The sequence below is a fragment of the Rhinatrema bivittatum genome, chromosome 6 (assembly GCF_901001135.1).
Source record: "Rhinatrema bivittatum chromosome 6, aRhiBiv1.1, whole genome shotgun sequence".
Taxonomy (NCBI): Eukaryota; Metazoa; Chordata; class Amphibia; order Gymnophiona; family Rhinatrematidae; genus Rhinatrema; species Rhinatrema bivittatum.
In genome coordinates, this window is record NC_042620.1 from 245,078,257 (window position 1) to 245,104,528 (window position 26,272).

Sequence of the window (26,272 nt, forward strand, 5' to 3'; positions counted from 1 at the left end):
AAATCAGTGAAGCTAACCAATTTGGCAGTGCAGTAATAATGGGAGATTTCAATTACTTCGCAACAAAAAAGTGGAAACTAAAAATAATGTTTAAGTCTAGCCTTAATAGAAGGTGTCAGCAAGCCTGATGTTGTGTAACTTCAAGAGAAACCAACCGGTCTTATAATCATTCACCTTCCAAAAAAATCTTTTTAATTCAAAAAACGTATTTTTCTTGTGCTTATATATTAATATAAAATTGTCCTCATAGTATATCAAAAGTAGAATCTTTGCTATCATTCATAAACAGCCCAACACGGCCGGTGTTTCGCAGCACAGCTTCCTCAGGGGCATGCAAACATCTTTAAACACAGAGTCTTAATCTAAAGATAATAATAGTACCATTATAGAAATTCACCAATAATGAAGATGAAAAAATACTTATCTTGATCTCAAAATGGACACTACGTCTTGACGAACTCCTCACAGGAAACGGAGAAACTGAAGCCGAGGCTTACGTCTCTTTAAATGTCCAACTCTCGTGTGACGTCACTGAAATGCAAAACATCAATGACACTTCTTCCTGTTCACCAAGAGCACTGTCAAGAACATAAGATCAAACGTAAACGTTCTTTTATCCCAAGAACACATGTAAATTCAGTTCAGTGTTTAACCCATGTGGAACAACAGTATTTAATCTGTAAATCCAATGTTGCTCAGTCTGTAGCAGTAACAATTCGCGATCACCTCTGCGCCAATGTATCGGAATGTGATCAATAGCACAAAAGGAGAGATCATTAAAACAATGTCCAAATTCCATGCAGTGTGATACCATGCGCTCATCGACTGGGGCATGTTTTATATTGGACCTGTGTTCTATCATCCGAGTTTTCAAAAGACGTTTGGTCTTCCCAATATAGAGCAAATCACAAGGACATCGGATTAAATAAATCACCATGGTGGAAATACATGTGGTTTTGTATTTCAAAAAGATTTTATAACCCAATTTCAAAACCAATGAATCCTGAATGGTCATTGAAGAAGCACATACTGAGCAGCTATTGCATGGATGATGTGATCCTTTGATGATGTCATTTGAATCAGGAATGATAGAGCAATCTAATCTCATCAACATATTCCTCAGATTAGTAGCATGTGAAAAGGTGATCCGTAGAGGTGTTTGAAAAATATCACAAGTTTGTAATATGTGCCAGTATTTAAGAATGGATTTTTGAATCACATGAACATCAGAAGAATATGGTAAAACACAAGTATGGCAGGAGGAGTCATCTGCAGAGCATTTTGCTCATAGATAGGCTTTACAAACACTTGACCGTGGATGGCCACGAGCTAGAAAATGCTCACGTAGTAGTTTAGACTGGATCTCAAAATCAGCCAATGTGGTACATAGGCGTCTTAGCCGGAGTACGCACGATAGGACCCAAAAGATGGTGAACTATGCCTGGCAGGGCAAAGCCAGAGGAAACTCTGGTGGAGATCCGTAGCAGTCCTGACGTGGATAAACTGGCTCACGTGAAGATTCAATTTAAAGTTCCTGGGATGAGCACTGGCAAAATGCAAGTATGTATTAGAACTCACAGTCTTATGGAATAGAGAGGCCACAAATTTACCATCAATCATAGTAATCTTTATGTCCAAAAAAGAAATTGACACACATTGAATTTTGGCAATAAATTTCAAACTGACATTACGGGAATTCAACTACTATAGAAAAGAACTGAAGATGTCTTCATCACCTCTCCACAGGACAAAAACACCATCAATATATCATTTCCAGATGACCAGGTGACTGTCAAAAGGGTGGTCAGTAAGCCATCGTTCTTCAAAAATGTTCACATATAAGTTGGCCAAATCTGGGGCCATGGTGGCCCCCATGGCTGTCCTGCAAATTTGGTGGAAAAAATCTTGATTGAATGGAAAAAAATTTTGTTTCAAAGCTATTTCTAGCAGTTGTAATAGAAAGTCACTTGGAATCTGATGGGGTCTGGGACATCTCTCAAAATAAGTATAAGCAATTTCTATAGTCTCATCTTGTTGGATAGAGGTGTACAATGCTTCAACATCCAAAGTAGCCATTTTTAAATTGGTGGTATCAACCTCTAGTTGTTCAAGAAAAACGATCATATCAGATGAATCCCTCACATATGAAGAAATCAATGGAACAAATGGTGCTAGAAAACAGTCAACAAATCGGGAGAGTGGTTCTAATAGGGATCCACAGCTGGAGACTATCGGACACCCAGGGGAATGATCTAAATTCTTGTGGATCTTTGGCAATGTATAGAAAATAGGAGTACGGGGATGAGTCTTTACAAGAAATTTCGCTTCTTTAGGGGTCAGAAAACCAGATCGAGTACCACTTTTAACAAGTTGAATGATTGATTGTTGTATTGCAGTAGTTGGATCAGAATCAAGGTGTTTATAGAAACGAGTGTCATTTAACTGATGGCAAATCTCTGTCTCGTAATCAATGTGATCTTGTAAAACAATTTTCCCACCTTTGTGCTGCTGGTTTAATAATTAAATCTTTTGCAGAACGTAGTTCTTGAAGAGCAATTCTTTCATTTCATGAAAAATTGGAAAATGATTGATTTGATGAAGAAGTCTGTACAGACGAAATATCTTTAGACACCAATTGGTAGAAAAAACTTTAATGGCCGGTTCCTCAGGACCGGGAGGCACCCATGTCGAAGGGTTGGATATAATGGATGGATCAAAGGACGGTGGATGTGATTCAAATTTTTTTTTAATTTCAAACAAAATGAAACAGAGCCACCTGCAAGGAGAATTTATCAGCTCGTGAAGTAGGGACAGAGGATAATCCCCGTTCTAATCATTTTTAGTTGTGTAAATGATAAATTTCAAGAAGACAGATTTAAAACTAGGGATTCTTTGCATATTGTAAGTGAGTGATTCGCATCGAAGGTTCGAAGCTGTCTTGATGTGGAGTCGTCGGGTATCAATTGTAACAATTGTAATACAGTCGCCGAGAACCGCGTGTGCTCTGGCCTAAAAAAGAGGAAGAGGAAGATTTCACTACAGAGGAATTATCATTTCTGTGTTGGAGGGAATGTGTCTCGTCATCCCCAGAAGAGTCATCGCCGCTTGAATCAAACGTGACATGTCTTGATGATCTAGTGCAGGGGTCAGGAACCTTTTTGGCTGAGAGAGTCATAAACGCCACATATTTTAAAATGTAATTCCATGAGAGCCATACAATATGTTTAAAACTAAATACAAGTAAATGTGTGCATTTTATGTAAGATCACACTTTTAAAGTACAATAAGTCTCTGAAAATATTACACCAGGCCTTAAGACACCAATACATCTCCTATTAGGAAAACGGACCAAGTCAGGCTGCTATAGAGTCCTGCACAGAAACTACACGCCAGCAGAAAACCTCACCTGAATCACATGCTGTCCCTCACCTAACATAGAATAAAGAGACCAAAACACATAACAAGAAGCATGCAGAAAAAACTGAATTGGAAACTGCAACAAGCCAGAGTCTCTGTATGCAGTGTAACAAAGGAAAAAAGAAACATCACCCATCCTTATAAAACAAATCAAGAAATATAAAATCATCAGCAGTAAAACTGTACTAACAAAAAGAACATATTTCGAAACAGCTGATGAGTGGAATATCCAATAATTAAAAACTCATATAAAACATTTCCAGATACCAACAAAATATTTCAAAATAGCAGACACAAAGACCCAGTAATGAAAAATAATAAGGATACAAAAATTTTTTTGCTCTGCATACCTGGGAACGTTTGATATCCAGGTGTCCTGAGATTGTTCTGAATTAGCAGGAGGTGGGGTGGTTTGCTTGGAACTTTCTCCTCTTTCAGTCACATACCAGCACTCTCTCTCACACTGGCTCTCAATGACACACCTATACACACATGCTCTCAGTACTCACATATACACGTTTTTTCTCTCTCACTTATATAGGCTCTTAATTACACATTTACACACATGCTGTCTATCTTTTCACGCTTACACACACACAGGCTTTCAATCACATAAATACATGCTGTCTTTTTCTCTAACACACAGACTCTCATTCACATGCTTACAAACATGTCCTCTCTTTCTCTCATTTACACACAGGCTCTCAATCACATACTCACATGCTCCCTCACCTAAATCAGCTCTCAATCACACACAGACACACATGGTCTCTCTCTCATTTAAGCACAGGCTCTCAATCACATACTCACATGCTCCCTCACCTAAACCAGCTCTAAATCACACACAGACACACATGATCTCTCTCTTACTTATACACACAGGCTCTTAATCATACATACACATGATTTCTCTCACACACAAAGGATCTCAATCATACACACATATTCTTTCACACAAACAGGTTTTCAATCACAAACTTACACATACAGGTTCCCAATGGTAAACTTACATTCATGCTCTCTCTCTCTCACAGGCAGGCTCTCAGTCACAGACATACTCTCTTTCACATGTACAGGCTCTCAATCATTCACATACATGCAATCTCTCACACACACAAAACACACACACACACGCCCCCCCCCCCCCCCCCCGTGGCCCGGAAGAGGAAGTGGAGAGTATCGGGTGCCTGCGCAGGAAGAAGAGGCCACGCTAGTGCGCTCGGCATCGGCCCGAAGAAAAGAAGACTGCAGCGCGGCTCGGAGGAAAATGAAGAGCTTCAACCGCGGCCGATGGGACTCCGCCTCCGCGAGGGCTGAAAATGAAGAGGTTAGGGTTGGGAGGAGGCTGCTGCTGCCACGAGTTCCCGGGGTGCTTGCTCGCTCATTCACTCTGTCTCTCCCCCACCCCGGGAACTCGTGGCAGCAGCAGCCTCCTCCCAACGCTAACCTCTTCATTTTCAGCCCTCGCGGAGGCGGAGTCCCATCGGCCGCGGTTGAAGCTCTTCATTTTCCTCCGAGCCGCGCTGCAGTCTTCTTTTCTTTGGGCCGATGCCGAGCGCACTAGCGTGGCCTCTTCTTGCCGCGCACGCACCCGATACTCTCCACTTCCTCCTCCGGGCCACGGGGGGGGGGCGGGAAGAAGAGAGCACGCCGGTGCCGCTGACTCCAACTGTCCTGCCGCGTTCCGCCTGGGCTGACAGCATTTTAAGCCCGGGCGGAGGAGGACCGGGGAGCAGCTGGGTCAGCGGGAAAGTGTGGCGACTGTCTTCGAGCCAGATGCAGCCCTCAAAAGAGCCATATCTGGCTCGCGAGCCATGGGTTCCCGACCCCTGATCTAGTGGTATTGTTCTTAGTCATCCATGGGTAAACAAACCCTTTGTTATAATCACGCTCATTACGGCAAAATTTTTCAAATTTGAATTTCTTCAAATCAGATCAAAAATTTTCCATCAATTCTTCAGTTAATCTCATCTGAATGGCAAATTTATCAGATTCCATTGTTGATGCCAACATAGTCTTAGTTACTTCAATTTCTTCATGTATAAGAATCACAGAAGATTGGGCTTTTTTAATCATTAAAATCATAAGATCTAAGCTGTATTTATTAAGTACAGCATTCCAGTCAGACATAAATTCGGCATCTTCCTTATATAAATGAGGTTCTTTAAAAATGCGAAGACCTTGAGGGATACGTTGGACATGGCAGTATTCTAATAGAGTGTCTGCCTGTAGTGTCGTACGACAGAACGGCGTATCAATTTTTGTAGAGTGAAAAATTGTAAGTCAGATGAGAAGACAAGTCTGAAGATGATGAAAAGGAAGATGGCTTATCCAATCATGCCTGTAGATCAGTGTCAGAAAAACTGAGAGTCTTCAAAGGAATAATGGTTTCAGATTCCATGACTTGGTATAGTGATACACAGCTTAATCAAGGGGAGACAGTGGTTAACCACAACAACTAAATCGCAACAAAAAAGTGGAAACCAAAAATATGTTTAAGTCTAGCCTTAACAGAAGGTGTCAGCAAACCTGACATTGTGTAAACTTCAAGAGAAACCAACCGGTCTTATAATCATTCACCTTCCAAAAAATCTTTTTAATTCAAAAAACTTATTATTTTTTTGTGTTTATATATTAATATAAAAGTGTCCTCTGTCCTCAGAGTATATCAAAAGTAGACTCTTTGCTATCATTCACAAACAGCCCAACACGGCCGGTGTTTCGCAGCACAGCTTCCTCAGGGACATGCGAACATCTTTAAACACAGAGTCTTAACCTAAAGATAATAATAGTACCATTATAGAAATTCACCAATAATGAAGATGAAAAAATATTTATCTTGATTTCAAAAAGGCTACCATCTCAAAATAGACACTACATCTCGATCAACTTTTCACAGAAATCAAAGGAACTGAAGCCGAGGCTTACATCTCTTTAAATGTCCAACTCTCGTGTGATGTCACTGAAATGCAAAACATCAATGACACTTCTTCCTGTTCTCCAAGAACACTGTCAGGAATATAAGATCAAACTTAAATGCTCTTTTATTCCAAGAACACATGTAAATCCAGTTCAGTGTTTTAACCCATGTGAAACAACAGTATTTTAGTCTGTAAATCCAACGTTGCTCGGACTGTAGTAGTAACAGTTCGTGATCTCCTATGTGTAAATGTATTGGAATGTGATCAATAGCACAAATGGAGAGATCATTAAAACAATTTCCAACTTCCATGCAGTGTGATAACATGGGTTCATTCACTCGGGCACGTTTTATATTGGACCTGTGTTCTATCATCCGAGTTTTCAAAAGACGTTTGGTCTTTCCGATATAGAGCAACTCACAAGGACATCGGATTAAATAAATCGCCATGGTGGAAATACATGTGGTTTTGTATTTCAAAAAGATTTTATAACCCAATTTCAAAACCAATGAATCCTGAATGGTCATTGAAGAAGCACATACTGAGCAACTATTGCATGGATGATGTGATCTTTTCATGATGTCATTTGAATCAGGAATGATAGAGCAATCTGATCGCACCAACATGTTCCTCAGATTAGTAGCCCGTGAAAAGGTGATCCGTGGAGGTGTTTGAAAAATATCATAAGTTTGTAATACTTGCCAGTATTTAAGAATGGATTTTCGAATCTCATGAACATCAGAAGAATATGGTAAAACGCAAGTATGGCAGGAGGAGTCATCTGTAGTAGAGATGTGAATCGTGTGATCGATCGTCTTAACGATCGATTTCGGCTGGGGGGGGAGGGAATCTTATCGTCGCGGTTTTGTTTTTTAAAATATCGTGTAAATCGTAAATTGGGGGAGGGCGGGAAAACCGGCACACTAAAACATCCCTAAAACCCACCCGACCCTTTAAAATAAATCCCCCACCCTCCCGAACCCCCCCAAAATGCCTTAAATTACCTGGGGTCCAGAGGGAGGGTCCCGGTGTGATCTTTTACTCTCGGACCTCCGGTGCGTTGTAGAAATGGCGCCGGCGCTACCTTTGCCCTGTCATATGACAGCAGGGCAAAGGTAGCGCCGGCGCCATTTTGTTTTTTTGTCCCCCAACGTCAGGAGCATAGGAGATCGCTCCCGGACCCCCGCTGGACCCCCAGGGACTTTTGGCCAGCTTGGGGGGGCCTCCTGACCCCCACAAGACTTGCCAAAAGTCCAGCGGGGGTCCGGGAACGACCTCCTAAACTCGAATCGTTTTGCCGTACAGCAAAATGGCGCCGACCATGCCGTACGGTTGGCGCCATTTTGCTGTACGGCAAAACGATTCGAGTTTAGGAGGTCGTTCCTGGACCCTTGCTGGACTTTTGGCAAGTCTTGTGGGGGTCAGGAGGCCCCCCCAAGCTGGCCAAAAGTCCCTGGGGGTCCAGCGGGGGTCCGGGAGCTATCTCCTGGACGCGTGACGTCGGGAGCTAGGAATCAAAATGGCGCCGGCGCTACCTTTGCCCTGTCACATGATAAGGGCAAAGGGCCACCGGCGCCATTTCTCTTCACAGCAGCCGTGGGCAGAGAGCGGGACATCGTGCCGGGATCATCGCGCCGGGACCCCAGGTCATTTAAAATATTTTGGGGGGGTTCGGGAGGGTGGGGGTTTGTTTTAAAGGTTCGAAGTGGGTGTTAGGGTTTTTTTGGTGTGCCGGTTTTCCCACCCCCTATTTAACAATACAATACAAATGCCCCTGACGATAAATCGTGGGCATTTGTATTGTATTTTAATCGTTCAAAAACGATTCACATCCCTAATCTGTAGAGCGTGGAAGAAAAAGCCACTTTCATTGAGAAAATTTTGCTAGCAGATAGGCTTTACGAACACTTGACCGTGGATAGCCATGAGCTAGAAAACGCTCATGTAGTAGTTTAGTCTGGATCTCAAAATCAGCCAAGGTGGTACATAGGCGTCTTAGCTGGATAAACTGGCTCACGGGAAGATTCAATTTAAAGTTCCTGGGATGAGCACTGGCAAAATGCAAGTATGTATTAGAACTCACAGTCTTACGGAATAGAGAGGCTATGAATTTACCATCAATCATAGTAATCTTTATGTCCAAAAAAGAAATTGACACACATTGAATTTCAGCAGTAAATTTCAAATTGACATTACAGGACTTCAACCACTGTAGAAAAGAATTGAAGATGTCTTCATCACCTCTCCACAGGACGAAAATGTCATCAGTGAATCATTTCCAGATGACAAGGTGACTGTCAAAAGGGTGGTGGGTAAGCCATCGTTCTTCAAAAATGTTCATATATAAGTTACACAACGTCAGGCTTGCTAACACCTTCTTAAGTCAAGTCCACGTGGTTGAAATTAAACACTGTGTTCAGTCCCTCCCGACGCAGCTCTAAGCGAAACATGGTCCATATCGGGGGACCTGGTGGAAAACTACGGTATATCGTATTGAGCTTTTGGAGTAGCCGCTTATGAAAAAAAAGCAAGGAATTCAATTTCCTAATTTGCAACACTACGAATCTTTGGACTGTATGATTCTTTCTGCTCTCTTTCTTTGTGTGTGGATAATAATTGGAGAGCAGCATTCCTCCTATTTGTGTGTTAAAAATCATTTCTGGACATAAGCGTAAGTATTCCCATGAATATGGTCTTTTGCTTCTAAACAAATGTATTAGTCTACATGGATATGGCAACATCAGTTACTATACTTATTGAGTCACATAATAAGTCTTGCACTTCCACTGCCATTATTGTATAGACAATATTTGCAAAAATGTAAATGACAAAGACTTTTTTTTTTTAAAACAATTTTCTTTAACTTAGATGTCTTCTGCACTGTTGACAGGTAGTATATTTTACAGCATTATTCCCGTATATTGTTCTGACTATCCTTCTTATACGAGGCATTACCCTTGAAGGTGCTGGGGATGGCATTAACTATTATATTGGAACACAATCAGATATTTCAAAATTAAAAGAAGCAGAGGTAAGTTTCAGCCATCGGTAATGAAGTGGATTTTCCTTTATTAAAAAAATGTAATTAATGTTTTACTTATTTATTTATTTTATTTGTTAAAATATATTACTTACCAACAGACTAAAAAGTCAAGGAACAACAAAAATAAAAATACAATCTGCACAGGAAAATGTAAAATAGTTTGAATGTTAAGGAATTGCATTGTTATGTCACACATAGTTGTTAGCAAGTTCAGCATCATGGCTTCAGGAGCTGGAGGCTGAATCCTAAACTACTTACATATGATTCACCAGAAGTCAAATTATTAATACAGTCATGTTTTAGGGATTTATTTGCTGGAAAAATCAGAATCTATTTATCATATTCAATGATTCTGGTTGTCACAACATGTGGCCACCTACTGGGGATGTAAATAGTTTGTGTTGATCCCTTGTAGTGCCCATAATTTGCATACTAATATGGTAGATTGTTGCAGATATGGTTGACTTGATCCACCTAGTCTGCTGTAGCTAAAGATATATCCCATCTCTGAGCCATACAAGCTTGACCACCTACAGAATATCACTTCTTATCGAAGTTGCTTCATTGTCTTTCCTCTTTGGTCCTCTGCCATCCTGGATAGAGAAGCATATACGTTTCAATAATTATTAAACAAACAACTAAAAACCCTTCCTCCCTATGCCCCCCACATACACATATCTCTTATTCAATCTTGTAACTCTGTTCTTACCATTGCATTTATATTTGTTCCAAGCAAGCTTAAATTCTAGCACAGTGTTGATTTCTACCAGCTGTGCTGGAAGATTATTCTGGATATCTACACTCTGTCAGTAAAGAAGTATTTCCTCATATTTCCTCTAATTCTCCTTCCCTCCAACTTCATATCATGACCCCTTGTCCTTGAATTTCCTTTTCTATGGAAAACGGAATCTTCTTATACTGTATTGAAGTCTGATAAATATTTGAATGTTTCTATGAAATCTCCATTTTTCCTTCATTCTTCCAGTGAGTACATTTTGAATATCCTAAGTTTCTCTGTGTAGGGTTTGTACTGGAGGCCCAGTTCATTTTCATAGTCTTCCTCTGAACTACTGCCATTCTCTCAATGTCATTAAGAAGGTATGGCCTTCAGAAATGAACACAGTACTCAAGATGGTGGGGTCTCACTAATAGCCTGTACAAGGACATAATTAACTCTTTCTTCCAGCTGATGACAACTCTACTCATTAGAGATGTGAATCGTTTTTTGACGATTTAAAATATCGTCCGGTATATTTTAAATCATCAAAAATCGTTAGAGGCGCGATACAATAGGAATTCCCTCGATTTATCGTCAAAAATCGTAAATCGGGGGAGGGGGGAGGGGAAGGGGGAGGGCGGGAAAACCGGCACACTAAAACAATCCTATAACGCACCCCAACCCTTTAAAATAAATCCCCCACCCTCCCGAACCCCACCCAAAATGTTTTAAATTACCTGGGGTCCAGTGGGGGGGTCCCTGTGTGATCTTCCACTCTCGGGCCACGGCTGCGTTAATAGAAATGGGTGCTACCTTTGCCCTTCACGTCATATGACAGGGCAAAGGTAGCGCCGGCGCCATTTTGGTTCCTATTCCCCGACGTCACGAGCGCAGGAGATCACTCCCGGAGCCCCGCTGGACCCCCAGGGACTTTTGGCCAGCTTGGGGTGGCCTCCTGACCCCCACAAGACTTGCCAAAAGTCCAGCGGGGGTCCGGGAGCGACCTCATGCACTAGGGTCGTATTGCAAAATGGCGCCGGCCGTATGGCCGTATTGCCGATTTATTTTAACGTGTCGGGGTGGGTTTTAGGGTTGTTTTAGTGTGCCGGTTTTCCCGCCCTCCCCCGATTTACGATTTAAATGATTTAAAAAACAACAAAACCGCGACGATCCGATTCCCTCCCCCCCCAGCCAAAATCGATCGTTAAGACGATCGATCACACGATTCACATCTCTACTACTCATGTACTGAGTTAACTTTACCATTTGCTTTATTACATTAAGTGGCAACCTTCAGGTCATCTGAGATGATTACTTCTAGGGGACAAATGTACTCAGCATTTTCCCATAGAAACAAAATGAGAAAAACACTTTAGAACATCTGACAGGTCCTGTTCCTATTTAATATCTCCCTTGCATGTAATATTTTACCTGCTTCCCTAGTTTTTGTATAAAATTCATATACATTTTGTTTACTTAGTTTTCGATATAAAATTTGTTTAATATTGTAGTTCTTCTCCCTCCCGGTGGCCCGTTAGCCCAAAATTTATCTTTTCATTGTTCTTTGTTTTATGTAAAGCCTCTTCGCTGCATTATGTTTTCATATAAACCAATGAGATGTTCCCAACGACCGTCTGTATATAAAATTTTCAAATAAATAAATAAAATAATAGCAATAGTTTGTTCCTTGTCCTTCTGCTTCACTAGTCAAGAACATGTGGGTTTAGTCCCCTCATCCAGCAGTTGGAGACACAATTGTTTATTTGTTTTTTTATGATATAACCTGTATGTATGTCATGCATGGAACCAGATGCAGCCAGTTCTCACAGGTCAAGCAGGATGGTAGTCCTTAATATGGGTGACGTCAGTGGATGGAGCCCTGACATGGAAAACCTTTCTGTCAAAGTTTCTAGAAAGCTTTGACTGACACTGGCACCCTGAGTGCACTGAGCATGCTCAACATGCCATTATCCCTGTGACCACAGGTGTCTCCCTTCAGTCTTCTTTTTTCTGTGCGGCAGTTAGCATCGCGGTCAGGAGCTCTGTGAGAAACTCTCACAACTTTTCCTCGCGGAAACTCTTGAAGTTTTACTTCACAAATAATTTTTCCCTACACGGGACTCCCTTCACGTACATTTATTCGATGCTCGGTGAGTACTTTGCCCTGTTTTTCGGTTGGTTCCTGTCACCTCACGGTTTCCCAGGCCTACCAACTGAACTGCAGCCTTCCCTCTCCCTATGATTTTAACCCCACAAAGCCTGCTGACACCACATACCTAGTCCAGTCAACTTCAGGTTTCCTGAAGTCCCAATTAGATCACCATTCAGTGGTTGTTGAGTCAGCCCAAAAGAAAGCCTGAAGATCCATTTCATTTATTTCATTTCATTTTAATAAATTTATTAATCGCCTAACACTGTAAGGCCTAGGCGATATACATAAAAACATACATAATAGTAATAAAACAAAACATGAATAATACACTTCTTGAATCGGATTTCATAGAAACCATGTCATGTTATACAAAGCTAACAAAAGAGACTTTTGCCAAATCAGAAAAATTCACAAGGTAACATACCTTATGATAGGGATAACAGAGAAAGTCAGCAAAAATACTGCATAAGTTCACTTTAGCATGTTAGAGATATTTATATTGTATTTATACAATATTAAAAGCACGGGTAAGCAAATAAATTTTGAATGCCATCTTAAATTTTTAATATCTTCCAACGCACGGATTTCCAAGCCTCATTCTTCCTATCCTCCAGGAAAGGAACAAAAATTTGTGGATGCTATAGGCCGCCTTATCTTTCAAGAGGCAATGCTTATACCCCGCATCGCCTCTTACCAGCTTTATATGACCCAGTACAACAGGCTCCTCTTTAAACAAATACAAGACTTTGCTGAGTCTCTATCTCAACAGTCTCAAGAACAGTTACATGCCCTAGCTCAAAAGGGTTTAGAAGCGGGCAAACATGAGATACGATCTGCCTATTACATTTTTTACACCGCTTCCAGGGTCTCAGCAACAGCCATTTCTGCAAGAAGGTGGGCCTGGCTAAAGTCGTCCGACCTGCGGCCTGAAGTCCAGGACAGATTATCTGATTTGCCTTCACTGGAGATAATCTTTTTGGTGAGCAAATTCAAAAGGCAGTAGCACAACTCAAGGATCACAATGAGACTCTTTGCCAACTCTCCTTGCTCCCTTCTGAATTTCCTGCAAAACAAACATTCAGGAAGGAGCCTAAGAAATCCTTTTACCGCCAAAGGAAATCTTATCCTCCTCCATCCAAAGGTTGCTCTACTAAGCCTTAGCAGAAAGGCCAGTCCAGGCAACATCGCAGGCAAAAGCCGCAAACAGCTCCTCAACCAGGTCCAGCATCTGGTTTTTGAATCTTCGCTAGAGAGCAGCGTTCAGACTCCACTAAGGCATGTACCAGTGGGAGGCTGATTGTGCCACTTCAGCAACATCTGGCACTCAGTCACCACAGACCAGTGGGTTCTCGCCATAATAACTCAAGGTTATCTCAACTTTCTTGCCATTCCATCGGACTCCCCACTTCGGCTGATGTGGGGAACATCCGACCATTCACCACTCCTAAAACAGAAGGTTTCCCTCCTCCTCCAGTCCAGAGCAATAGAACCAGTGCCCTACTCTCAGCAGGGCCTCAGATTCTATTCTCGGTACTTTCTAATCCCAAAAAAGTCAAGTGGCGTTCGCTCGATACTAGATCTCTGGGCCTTAAACAAGTTCCTACAAAGAGAAAAGTTCAAGATGGTAACCTTGGGTTCCCTCCTTCCCCTTCTGCAAAAGGGAGACTGGCTCTGCTCTCTAGACCTTCAGGACTCATACACGCACATCGCAGTAACTCCGTCTCATCGCAAATTTCTGCGATTCCTTGTAGGCTTAAAGGACTACCAATATCGAGTGCTACCATTTGTTCTAGCCTCTGCACCACGAGTCTTCACCAAGGGCCGGATTTTAAAAGCCCTGCACGCATAAATCCAGCCAGATTTACGCGCGCAGGGCACTCATGCGCCGGCGCACCTATTTTGCATTGACTGCCGGTGCGCGCGTAAGTCCCGGGGCTTCGTAAAAGGGGCAGGGAGGGGCGTGTCTGGGGTCAGGGGGCGGTTCGGGGTGGGACCGGGTGATTGCGCGCCAGTAGCCCGCTGGCGCGTGCAGATTTACGCCTGCTTTCAGCAGGCGTAAATCTGCCAACAAAAGTAGGGGGGGTTTAGATAGGGCCATTTCAGAGCAGGAACAGGCAGCGCACGCCGGGCTTGGCACGCGCAAGTTGCACAAATGTGCAGCCCCTTGCGAGTGCCGACCCCGGATTTTATAAGATACGCGCGGCTACGTAAATTTATAAAATCTACCCCATAGTGCCTCATAGTAGTAGCAGCATTCCTCAAAATGCAAGGTGTCCACATCTACCCCTAGCTTGACGATTGGTTGATCAGGGCTCCCATACAACAAGCTGCTCTGAAGTCCCTACGCCTCACCATGCACACCCTAATCTCTCTAGGGTTTCTCATCAATTACCCAAGGTCCAGTTTGGGCCCATCACAAACCTTGTCATTCATAGGAGCAGACTTGGACACCTTCAAAGTAAAGGCTTTTCTTCCTCGAGAACAAGCTCTCCTCATCTCCTCTCTCACTCACCAGCTGCAGTCGCGACAACACTCCACTGCACGTCACTTTCTAGTCCTGCTAGGACACATGGTGTCCTCAGTACACGTCACTCCCATGGCTCGTCTCACCATGAGAATCATGCAGTGGACTCTAGGGTCACAGTGGATTCAGTCATCTCACCCACTATCAGCTGTTGTCAACATAACCAACCCACTTTGCCTATCTCTGGCTTGGTGGAAGAATCAGGCAAATCTCCTCCAAGGCCTTCCTTTCCAAGCTCCAGATCCTCAAATAACCCTTACAACAGATGCTTCTAACATTGGCTGGGGAGCACATGTTGCCAATCTGCAAACTCAAGGGTCTTGGTCACCAGAGGATGCCAAACACCAAATCAATTTCCTGTAGCTACGAGCAATCAGATATGTTCTTAGAGTTTTTCAGGATCGCCTCTCCAATCAGGTCATCCTGATCCAAACCGACAACCAGGTGGCCATGTGGTACATCAACAAACAAGGAGGAATAGGCTCTCACCTCCTGTGTCAGGAAGCTGCACAGATATGGGCGGAGGCCCTGTCCCACTCGATATACTTCAGGGCCACCTACTTGCCGGGAATGGACAATGTGTTGGCAGACAAGCTGAGTCGCACCTTTCAGCCGCATGAGTGGTCCCTCAACCCCACAGTAGCGGACTCAATATTCCAATATTGGGGTTATCCTTGTTGAAATTGTCTAATTTGTGAAAATGAATGCACATCTCTAGTTACCAATGATGTGCAACAGGCATCGGTTCTTGATCCGGTTCTGTTTAATATTCTCATAAGTGATATTGTGGAAGTACCTTTAAGAAAGGATTGCCTTTTTGTGGATGATATCAAAATTTGGAAGATGTGGAAAAATATGAGGAGGGATCTAGAGAAGCATCAGACAGTATTAAATGTGGAAGCTAAGATTTAATGTAAAAATGCAGGGTCATGTATTTGGGTTGCAAAACCCCAAGGGAGCAGTACAATATAAGGGGTGAAGTTCTGTGCACAAAACAAGAGTGGGATCCAGAAGTGATTTTAGCTGATGATCTTAAGATGGGCAAACTGGTAGATAAGGTGATGGCAAAAGCCAGAAGGATGCTTGGGGCAATCTGAAATAGAGAAAAGAGAGTGAGGGCCCCCGAGGAGCGAGTACCCCTGGTAAGTCCGAGGAGGCAGAGTAGCTTGGACGAATCTGTAGTCCGAGTCGTAGTCCTTGCTAACTCAATCTGTTAGCGAAAGTGAAGACCTTTTATGTTGGAAGCGGATGATGTCAATACAGGGGGATGCCCCTAAGGTTCGCACCCTTGCTGGTACATACTTCGGCGGGTGCGCGCACCCTACGTCATCAGGAACATGGCGGATCCGCAGCGTTGAGACGGTCCGGGGACACCGGAGAGAGGCGGCACGGAGACGCTGTGGCATCAAGCCGTCCATCAAGCCCGAAGGGAGTCGCCACAGAGGTAAAGAGGGTGGAGCGAGAGCGAAGAGCAGCCACGGATGCAACAATCCTCACATAAACCTCTTTGCATCACCTCAAAACCGCAAAGTAGAGAACTTTTGCTCTCTCACTCGCAGCCAACACTCACAACCAAGAGATGCGTTCTCCCTCTCAGGTACAACCGGTCTCCTATATGCATTCCCTCCACTTCCACTTCTCTCGAAGACTCTCGTGAAGCTACGTCAGGACAAGGGATGCATGATCCTGATAGCACCTCACTGGCCACGTCAAGTGTGGTTTACGATTCTTCAGCACCTCTCCATTCGCAGACACATTCCCCTGGGGAAGGACCCACTTCTGCTCATGCACAACGACGGGTGCCTTCATCACCTCAATTTTCAGGCCTTGTCCCTGACTGCCTGGATGTTGAAAGGTTAATCCTTCAGCCTCTCAACCTTTCGGAGCCAGTTTCCCTTGTCCTGATTGCTTCACGGAAACCTTCCACAGGTTTAAATCATGGTGTTCCTCACTGTCCCTAGATCCTTTTACCTGTTCTACCACCAAGTTTTTAGACTATCTCTGGCACTTGTCAGAATCAGATCTGAAAACTTCATCAGAATGCATGTCAGTGCAGTAGCTGCCTTCCATAAAAGTATCGGGGATGTTCCCATTTCAGTACAACCCCTTGTAACACGTTTTCTAAAGGGCTTGCTTCACCTCAAACCTCCACTGATCCCTCCGGCCCCTTCTTGGGACCTCAACCTGGTTTTAGGTCGGCTCATGAAACCACCATTTGAGCCTCTCCAATCCTGTGATCTTTGTTATCTCACATGGAAAGTGATTTTTCTCTTAGCAATCACATCAGTTCGCAGAGTTAGTGAGTTACAGGCCCTTGTTATCTACCCGCCTTACACTAAACTTCTGCACGACCAGATAGTACTCCGCACTCACCCGAAGTTCTTGCCTAAGGTAATATAGGAGTTTCACATTAATCAATCCATTATACCACCCACCTTCTTTCCCAGGCCACTTTCCAATCCAGGAGAACAGGCTCTGCATACACTTGACTGTAAGTGGGCTCTAGCATTCTACCTAGATCGTACATCGGCCCACAGGAAAAGCACTCAATGGTTTGTTTCTTTTGCCCCCATCAAATTGTACAAACCTGTGGGTAAGCAGACTCTCTCCTCCTGGTTAGCGGACTGCATTTCCTTTTGCTATCAGCAAGCAGGCATTCCAATTCAAGACCGTGTTAAAGCACACTTAGTCAGGGCCATGGCAATTTCTGTAGCACACATTTGCTCGGTGCCGTTATCTGATATTTGTAAGGCTGCAACCTGGAGTTCTCTCCATACCTTTACAGCCCACTATTGTTTAGACAAGGCTGGAAGACAAGATTCCATCTTCGGCCAATCTGTCTTGCGCAACCTTTTTGCAACCTGATGTACCAACACCCTTCCGCCTGCCCGTTAGGATTCAGGATGCCCTCTACCAAATTTTACCCCAGTTGTTGTGCCTGTTGCACGTCTTTGTGTACATTTGTTGCATACTCGGACATCCTCAGCTTGGTACTCACCCATATGTGAGGACTACCATCCTGCTTGTCTTGTGAGAAAGCAAATGTTGCTTACCTGTAACAGGTGTTCTCACAGGACAGCAGGATGTTAGTCCTCACGAAACCCGCCCACCACCCCACGGTGTTGGGTTCGTTACATTTTCTTATTTTATTTTTTGGCATTTACTTTAGCTTTTGAAGACTGAAGGGAGACCCCTGCTGGTTGCAGGGTTAGTGCCATCCTGGGCATGCCCAGTAGGTGCCAGTCAAAGTTCTAGAAACAAAACAAAAACTTTGACAAAAGTGTTCCGTGATTGGGCTCCATCTGTGATGACACCCATATGTGAGGACTAACATCCTTGGAGAACACCTGTTACAGGTAAGCAACATTTGCTATACCTATGCAGACACCATCGGTGCTTCCGTCAATGTTATCGGTGCTCTGTCCGTGCCATCGACGCTTTCATTGATGTTTTTGACGTTCTCACAGGACAAGCAAGATGGTAGTCCTCACATATGGGTGACATCACAGGATGGAGCCCAATCACGGAAAACTTCTTTCAAAGTTTCCAGAACTTTGACTGGCCCCTACTGGGCATGCCCAGCATGGCACTAACCCTGCAGCCAGCAGGGGTCCCCCTTCAGTCTTCTTTTTTCCGCCCAGCAGTAGCCTCGCAGTTTAGGACCTCTTCCTTCACGGAGCCGGGGCTGCTTGCTCCAGGTCTCCGGAAAGAACTGGACCGGCTGGTCCAGGAGACCATCGACAAGGCAATGCAACGACTCCAGGTTCCTCCAGCACCGAGAGTAGAACCGGTCACTGACCCGATGACAGCAGTGCTGGCACCGCTGCTATCATGGATGGAGGTGCTCATGACCGCCCTTCCACCGATGATTCCCGGGTCTCCGATGGCTCCAGTGCGCTCTCTGTTGACAGCTTCATCGGGAGGAGAAACACCATTCCGCATTCCTCCTTCGGGAGTATTGCCTCAGCCATCGATGCCATTTCATCCCTCGCCACCGATTCATTCATCGGGGGCGATACACACATCGGCGCCTTCGATACCGGCACCAATGCCTTCCAGGCCGTCCTCGGTGCCCCCAGCGATTCCTTCGATTTTCTCGGAGCCTCAGCCGGGGCCTTCGGGTATCCAACCCCCTTCTCGTCCTACAGGTCAGTCTGCTGATCCTTATGACACCTGGGGTGATGATACTTCCATAGACACCGATGACTTACCTTCACCTCCCTCTCCTACTGAAAGTAGAAAGTGTTCTCCTCCAGAGGACCTCTCTTTCATTAATTTTGTGAAGGAAATGTCTGAGTTGGTCCCTTTTCATAGAAACATAGAAACATAGAAATGACGGCAGAAGAAGACCAAACGGCCCATCCAGTCTGCTCAGCAAGCTTCACACATTTTTTTCTCATACTTATCTGTTTCTCTTAGCTCTTTGGTTCTATTTACCTTCCACCCCCACCATTAATGTAGAGAGCAGTGATGGAGCTGCATCCAAGTGAAATATCAAGCTTGATTAGTTAGGGGTAGTAGGGGTAGTAACCGCCGCAATAAGCAAGCTACACCCATGCTTATTTGTTTTACCCAGACTATGTTATTCAGCCCTTATTGGTTGTTTTTCTTCTCCCCTGCCGTTGAAGCAGAGAGCTATGCTGGATATGCGTGAAGTATCCGTTTTTCTTCTCCCCTGCCGTTGAAGCAGAGAGCTATGCTGGATATGCGTGAAGTATCCGTTTTTCTTCTCCCCTGCCGTTGAAGCAGAGAGCTATGCTGGATATGCGTGAAGTATCAGTTTTTCTTCTCCCCTGCCGTTGAAGCAGAGAGCTATGCTGGATATGCATTGAAAGTGAAGTATCAGGCTTATTTGGTTTGGGGAAGTAACCGCCGTAACAAGCCAGCTACTCCCCGCTTTGTGAGTGCAAATCCTTTTTTTCCACATTTCCTCTTGCTGTTGAAGCTTAGAGCGATGTTGGAGTCACAGTAACCATGTGTATGTTTATTGAATAAAGGTATTATCTCCAGGCAGTAGCTGTCATTCTGGCGAGCCACCCACTCTTCATTGACGGCCTCTTGACTTTATTTATTTATTTATTTATTTTAGGTTTTTTATATACCGATCTTCTTACATAGTATGCAAATCAAATCGGTTTACAGAGAACATTTTAACTTGCTTGAAAGCATTACATATAACGAAGAACTATTAAATAACAAATAAATATAAGAAAACATGTAAGAACAATAATTAACATGGTGATTAGGAAATAATCCTATTATTCAGATGCCTTGCAAGAGGCTAATGAAAAAAAACCCCCTAATTAACTAAACATGAGGAGGTATCGGATGAAGTAGGGCTGGGGTGCAGGGGAGGATAAGCATAAGGAGTACAATGTGGAAGGAGGGAGGAGAGGGACAATCAGGGGGTCTAGAAAGATGGAGGGTTTTATAGGGAGGGTAGGGTGGTGGAGTTATACAGTTAGAGCGGAACAGAGTCATGTATGCATGTGGAAGTGGCTTGAAATTTGGAAGTGGCTTGGGAGTAATCAAGGAAATGCTTGGCTGAAGAGCCAAGTTTTCAGTTTTTTCTTAAATGACTGGAGATTGAGATCTTGTCTGAGGTCAGGTGGAAGTGAGTTCCAAAGAGAAGGGCTTGCAGTGGAAAAATCCCTGTTCCCTAGCGGGGTTTTGGCTTGGGGGACGAACAGGGTGCCTTGGTAGGCTTTTCTGATTGGTCTTGTTGATTTGATGATACGTAGCTGATGGGTAAGATCGATTGTGGCTAAATTGTTGTTTAAGGATTTGTGCATGAGGGTAAAGACTTTGTAGAGGACTCTGTATTTAATCGGAAGCCAGTGGAGTTTGTAGAGGATGGGCATGATGTGGTCTCTCTTATTAGAGTTGGTCAAGACTCTAGCTGCAGAGTTTTGTAGCATCTGAAGAGGCTTAATAGTGGCAGCTGGTAGTCCGAGTAGCAACGTGTTACAGTAGTCAACTTTGGTGAGTATGATTGATTGCAGGACAAGGCGGAAATCGTGTGCATGTAGTAAGGGTTTTAGCTTTTTCAGAACTTGTAATGGATCCACAGTGTTTATGGATCCACAGTGTTTATCCCACGCCCCTTTGAAGTCCTTCACAGTTCTGGTCTTCCCCACTTCCTCCAGAAGGGCATTCCAGGCATCCACCACCCTCTCCGTGAAGAAATACTTCCTGACATTGGTTCTGAATCTTCCTTCCTGGAGCTTCAAATCGTGACCCCTGGTTCTGCTGATTTTTTTTCTACGGAAAAGGTTTGTCGTTGTCTTTGGATCATTAAAACCTTTCAAGTATCTGAAAGTCTGTATCATATCACCTCTGCTCCTCCTTTCCTCCAGGGTGTACATATTTAGATTCTTCAATCTCTCCTCATAAGTCATTTGATGAAGACCTTCCACCTTTTTGGTCGCCCTTCTCTGGACCGCCTCCATCTTGTCTCTGTCTCTTCGGAGATACGGTCTCCAGAACTGAACACAATACTCCAGGTGAGGTCTCACCAAGGACCTGTACAAGGGGATAATCACTTCCCTTTTCTTACTCGATATTCTTCTCTCTATGCAGCCCAGCATTCGTCTGGCTTTAGCTATCGCCTTGTCACATTGTTTCGCCGACTTCAGATCATTAGACACCATCACCCCAAGGTCTCTCTCCTGCTCCGTGCACATCAGCCTTTCTCCCCCCATTGAATACAGTTCATTCGGATTTCCACTCCCCATATGCATGGCTCTGCACTTCTTGGCATTGAATCTCAGCTGCCATATCTTCGACCACTCTTCCATCTTCCTTAAATTCCGTCTCATTCTCTCCACTCCTTCCTTTTCAGCTTCAGACGGAGCAGGATGATAGGCACCAGATGATGGAGCTCCTCCAATTTCTGGATGCACCTAAAGTGATCACTTCTATTCCCATTCATCAAGTTCTTCTTGACCTCCTCAAAAAGAACTGGGAAAATCCAGGATCCATTGCCCCAGTCCATAAAAAAGCTGACACTACCTATTTGATACAGTCAGCCCACGGCTTTCAAAAATCTCAGCTCGACCACCACTCAGTTGTGGTGGAATCAGCTCAAAAGAAAGCAAAAAGGACGAAGCCTCACTCATCTATCCCTCCTGTTAAGGAACACAAGTTCCTAGACAATATTGGTCGACAAGTGTTCCAAGGGGCCATGCTCATCTCCAGAATTGCTGCTTACCAGCTGTATATGACCAATACAATAGGATCATTTTCAAGCAGATATAGGACTTCTCTGAAACCCTGCCTGACCAATTCCAACAACAGCTTCAAATCCTTGTCAACAAGGGGTTTGAAGCAGGAAAGCATGAGATAAGAACAGCTTACGATATCTTCGACACCTCCACTAGAATGTCTGCAGCTGCCATTTCAGCAAGACGATGGGCCTGGCTCAAATCTTCTGACTTTCATCCAGAAGTACAAGACAGGCTATCTGACCTACCATGTGTAGGAGACAATCTGTTCAGAGAACAGATCCAGCAAATAGTGGCTGAATTAAAGGACCATCATGAGACCCTTAAACAACTCTCATCGATACCTTCCAACTTCCCCTCAAGACAGCCCTTTAGGAAGGACTCTAAGAAGTCATTCTTCCATCCAAGGAAGTACTATCCTCCACCAGCAAGGTCCCGAACTGCAAGGCCTTCCCAAAAACCTCAGCCTCACCAGGCCCAAAAGCAAAAGCCGCAAGCAGCTCCCCAGCCAGGGCCTGCTTCAGGTTTTTGACTTTCACTTGGAGAGCAGCAGCCTGATTCCTCTGCCAAGAATACCAGTGGGAGGTCGATTGTGCCACTTTTACAACATGTGGCAATCAATCACTACCGACGAATGGGTGCTAGCAATCATTGCTCAGGGTTACCACCTAAACTTTCTTGCTCTTCCACCGGACTCACCACCTCTGCAAGCATGGAGAGTATCCGACCATTCTGTCCTTCTGGAGCAGGAGGTTTCCCTTCTTCTCCAGGTAAAGGCAATAGAACCCGTCCCCCTCTCGCAGCAAGATCTAGGGTTCTATTCCCGGTATTTTTTGATCCCCAAAAAATCTGGGGGAGTTCTTCCAATTCTGGACCTACGTGCTCTCAACAAGTACCTACAGCGAGAAAAGTTCAAGATGGTAACCTTAAGCTTGCTTCTACCTCTACTGCAAACAGGAAACTGGCTCTGCTCTCTGGACCTTCAGGACGCATACACACACATTGAGATAACTCCAACTCATCGCAAGTACCTCAGGTTTTTAGTAGGCCCAAAGCACTACCAATATTGAGTGCTTCCCTTTGGCCTAGCATCTGCACCACGAGTCTTCACCAAATGCCTCATAGTTGTAGCAGCTTTCCTCAGGAAAGAAGGTGTCCACGTCTACCCCTATCTGGACGACTGGTTAATCAGGGCTCCAACCCAGCAAGTCGCTCGGTCGTCCCTAATTGCTTCACGCAAGCCTTCCACGAGAACATCTTATTCCTATAAATGGAAAAGGTACACATCATGGTGCACTTCGCAGTCCCTTGATCCCTTATCCTGTCCAATCCCAAGGTTTTTGGACTATCTCTGGCATTTGTCAGAATCAGGTCTAAAGACCTCTTCCAACAGAATGCATGTCAGTGCGGTAGCCGCCTTCCATAAATGTGTTAGGGATGTCCCTATATCGGTACAACACCTCGTAACACGCTTTTTGAAGGGCTTGCTCCATATCAAGCCACCTTTACGTCCTCCGACCCCTTCTTGGGACCTTAATCTGGTTCTCGGTCGGCTAATGAAACCACCATTCAAACCTCTTCACTCCTGTGACCTAAAATATTTCACATGGAAAGTGATTTTCCTTTTAGCTCTTACTTCAGCTCACAGGGTTAGTGAATTACAGGCCCTCGTTACCTGTCCGTCTTACACTAAACTCCTGCAGGACCGGGCGGTACTCCGCACTCACCCTAAATGTTTACCTAAGGTAGTTTCGGAGTTTCACATTAATCAATCCATCATACTACCTACCTTTTTTCCCAGACCCCATTCCAATCCAGGGGAACAGGCTCTGCACACCCTTGACTGTAAACGGGCTCTAGCTTTCTAGATAGACCGTACAGTTGCCCACAGGAAGAGCACTTAGTTATTCGTCTCTTTCCATCCCAACAAATTAGGGCAACCGCTGGGTAAGCAGACTCTCTCCTCCTGGTTGGCGGACTGCATATCTTTTTGTTATCAGCAAGCAGGCATTCCTTTTCAAGATCATGTTAAAGCACACTCTGTGCGGGCCATGGCGACTTCAGTAGCACACCTATGATTGGTGCCGCTTCCTGACAATTGCAGGGCTGCCACCTGGAGTTCTCTCCATACTTTCTCAGCCCACTATTGCTTGGACAAAGCTGGAAGACAAGATTCCATCTTCGGCCAGTCTGTCCTGCATAACTTATTTCCAACGTGACATACCCACACCCTTCCACCTGCCCGGTGGGATTCAGGATGACCGCTACCAAATTCCTCCCCAGTTGTTGTGCCTGTTGCATGCCATTGGGTACCTTTGGTGCATGTTCGGACATCCTCAGCTCGGTACTCACCTATATGTGAGGACTACCATCCTGCTTGTTCTGTGAGAAAGCAAATGTTGCTTACCTGTAACAGGTGTTCTCACAGGACAGCAGGATGTTAGTCCTCACGAAACCCACCCACCGCCCCGCGGTGTTGGGTTCATTTTCTTATTTTATTTTTCGGCACTGCCTGTAGCTTTCAAAACAAGACTGAAGGGGAACCCTGCTGGCTGCAGGGTTAGTGCCATGCTGGGCATGCCCAGTAGGGGCCAGTCAAAGTTCTGGAAACTTTGACAGACATTTTCCGTGATTGGGCTCTATCCTGTGATGTCACCCATATGTGAGGACTAACATCCTGCTGTCCTGTGAGAACACCTGTTACAGGTAAGCAACATTTGCTATATCAGCAGCAATGTATGGAGCTGCTGTGGGCATCACTGAAGGATCCAATGGAAGTGGTGATGTTGAATAATGTCCAAAATCCACTTCTAAAGATAACTCTCCAATGGATGTAATTGAATGAAAGTTAGTAGTGACACCAGCAGGAATGGACTGGCTAGTTGCTAGATATATCATCTTTGGATCTATTATGTACTGAGGTTCATCAGGCACATCTTCTGAATGAAACGAATGAGATAGCGCGTCTGCTTTGGTGTTTTGATCTCCCATTTGGTACTTAAGCACAAAGTCAAAACAGTTGAAGAACAGAGACCATCTGGCTTGTCTGTAATTCAGAAGTTGTACATGACGGAGATACTCAAGATTTTTGTGATCCGTGAAGACGGTTATTTGATGTTGAGCGCCTTCAAGCCATGGCCGCCACTCCTCAAACGCAAGCTTTATAGCTAGGAGCTCTTTGTCACCGATTCCATAATTCTCGGCTGGAGAAAATCTTTGTGAGAAGAATGAACAGGGTTGAAGGGTTTTTGAGTCTCCTGTCTGGCTCAACACAGCCCTTTCCCCCACATCTGAAGCATCGACTTCGACAATAAAGGGTCTATTGGGGTCTGGATGCCTTAAGCACGGTTCAGTGGAGAAGGCAGTCTTCAATCTCTTGAATGCGGAAATGGCCTCCGTCGACCATTTTGAAGTGTTGGCACCCTTACGGGTCATCGCAGTCAAAGATATCATCAAGGAAGAATAGTCTTTAATAAAACTGCCGATCCAGCGTCCGTCCTTGGGCTTCTGTCTTCAGCTTCCAGCTTCGCAGTGTCCACAGATATCTGTGCCGCACCCTCAAGGAGGTCTCACCTAAGTCCCAGTGGCTCAGGTCCTCATGGGCTCCTCCTAGGGAGACCACGGGCTTCCAGGGGTGAAGTTCCAGTTGACCTCCTGGCCTCGGCTTCATCTCTCTGGGACACCTCTTCGGATCCTCGGTCGCAGAGGAACACTCCTAAGTCCAAGAGGCCCGTGCCCTCACGGGCTCCTCCCGGGGGGACCTCGGGCTTCCAGTGGTGAAGATTCTTTGAGTCCTCTCTCCTGTGCTGCCTCCCAGCTTCGACATCCACTGTGGGCCTTCCCACAGAGCATCATCATCTGTCCCAGCCGGCTCAAGAGTCCATGAAGCTAACAGTTTGCAAGGCCATGGACCCGGCGGATGCCACGGGCTTGAAAGCCATTCCTGGTATTGCACAGTGGTTGCAACAAATCTGCATTGACTTCCTGATGAAGACCATTCAGAGACTAGCCAATTGGGTAGATGGAGCCGCCGCATTCATTCCTCCGGTACCAGTAGCCTCGGCCGATATCGGACTGGCCATGCCCACACAACTGCCAGCACCCTCACGGTACTCTGGGAAGCGAAGCTCTGCCGTGGATTCCTCAATCAGTGTTACATCTGATTCAACCTACTGCCAGCCCAGTTTCCTACGGATCGGATTAAAACCAGCTATATCATTTCCTTGTTGGACGGGAAACCTCTGGCCTGGGCCTCTCCACTGTGAGAGCGTCAG

General features: G+C 44.7%; 1 protein-coding gene across 3 annotated transcripts in view; it reads left to right on the forward strand.

Moving 5' to 3' along the window:
* LOC115094054 (sodium- and chloride-dependent neutral and basic amino acid transporter B(0+)-like) overlaps positions 1-26,272 on the forward strand; it is a 556,325-nt gene that overhangs the window by 202,764 nt on the left and 327,289 nt on the right. For all 3 annotated transcript variants that reach the window (XM_029606707.1, XM_029606706.1, XM_029606708.1), the window contains exon 7: positions 9,229-9,369. In XM_029606707.1, the coding sequence (XP_029462567.1) occupies positions 9,229-9,369 (141 nt within the window). The remainder of the gene's footprint in view (positions 1-9,228; positions 9,370-26,272) is intronic.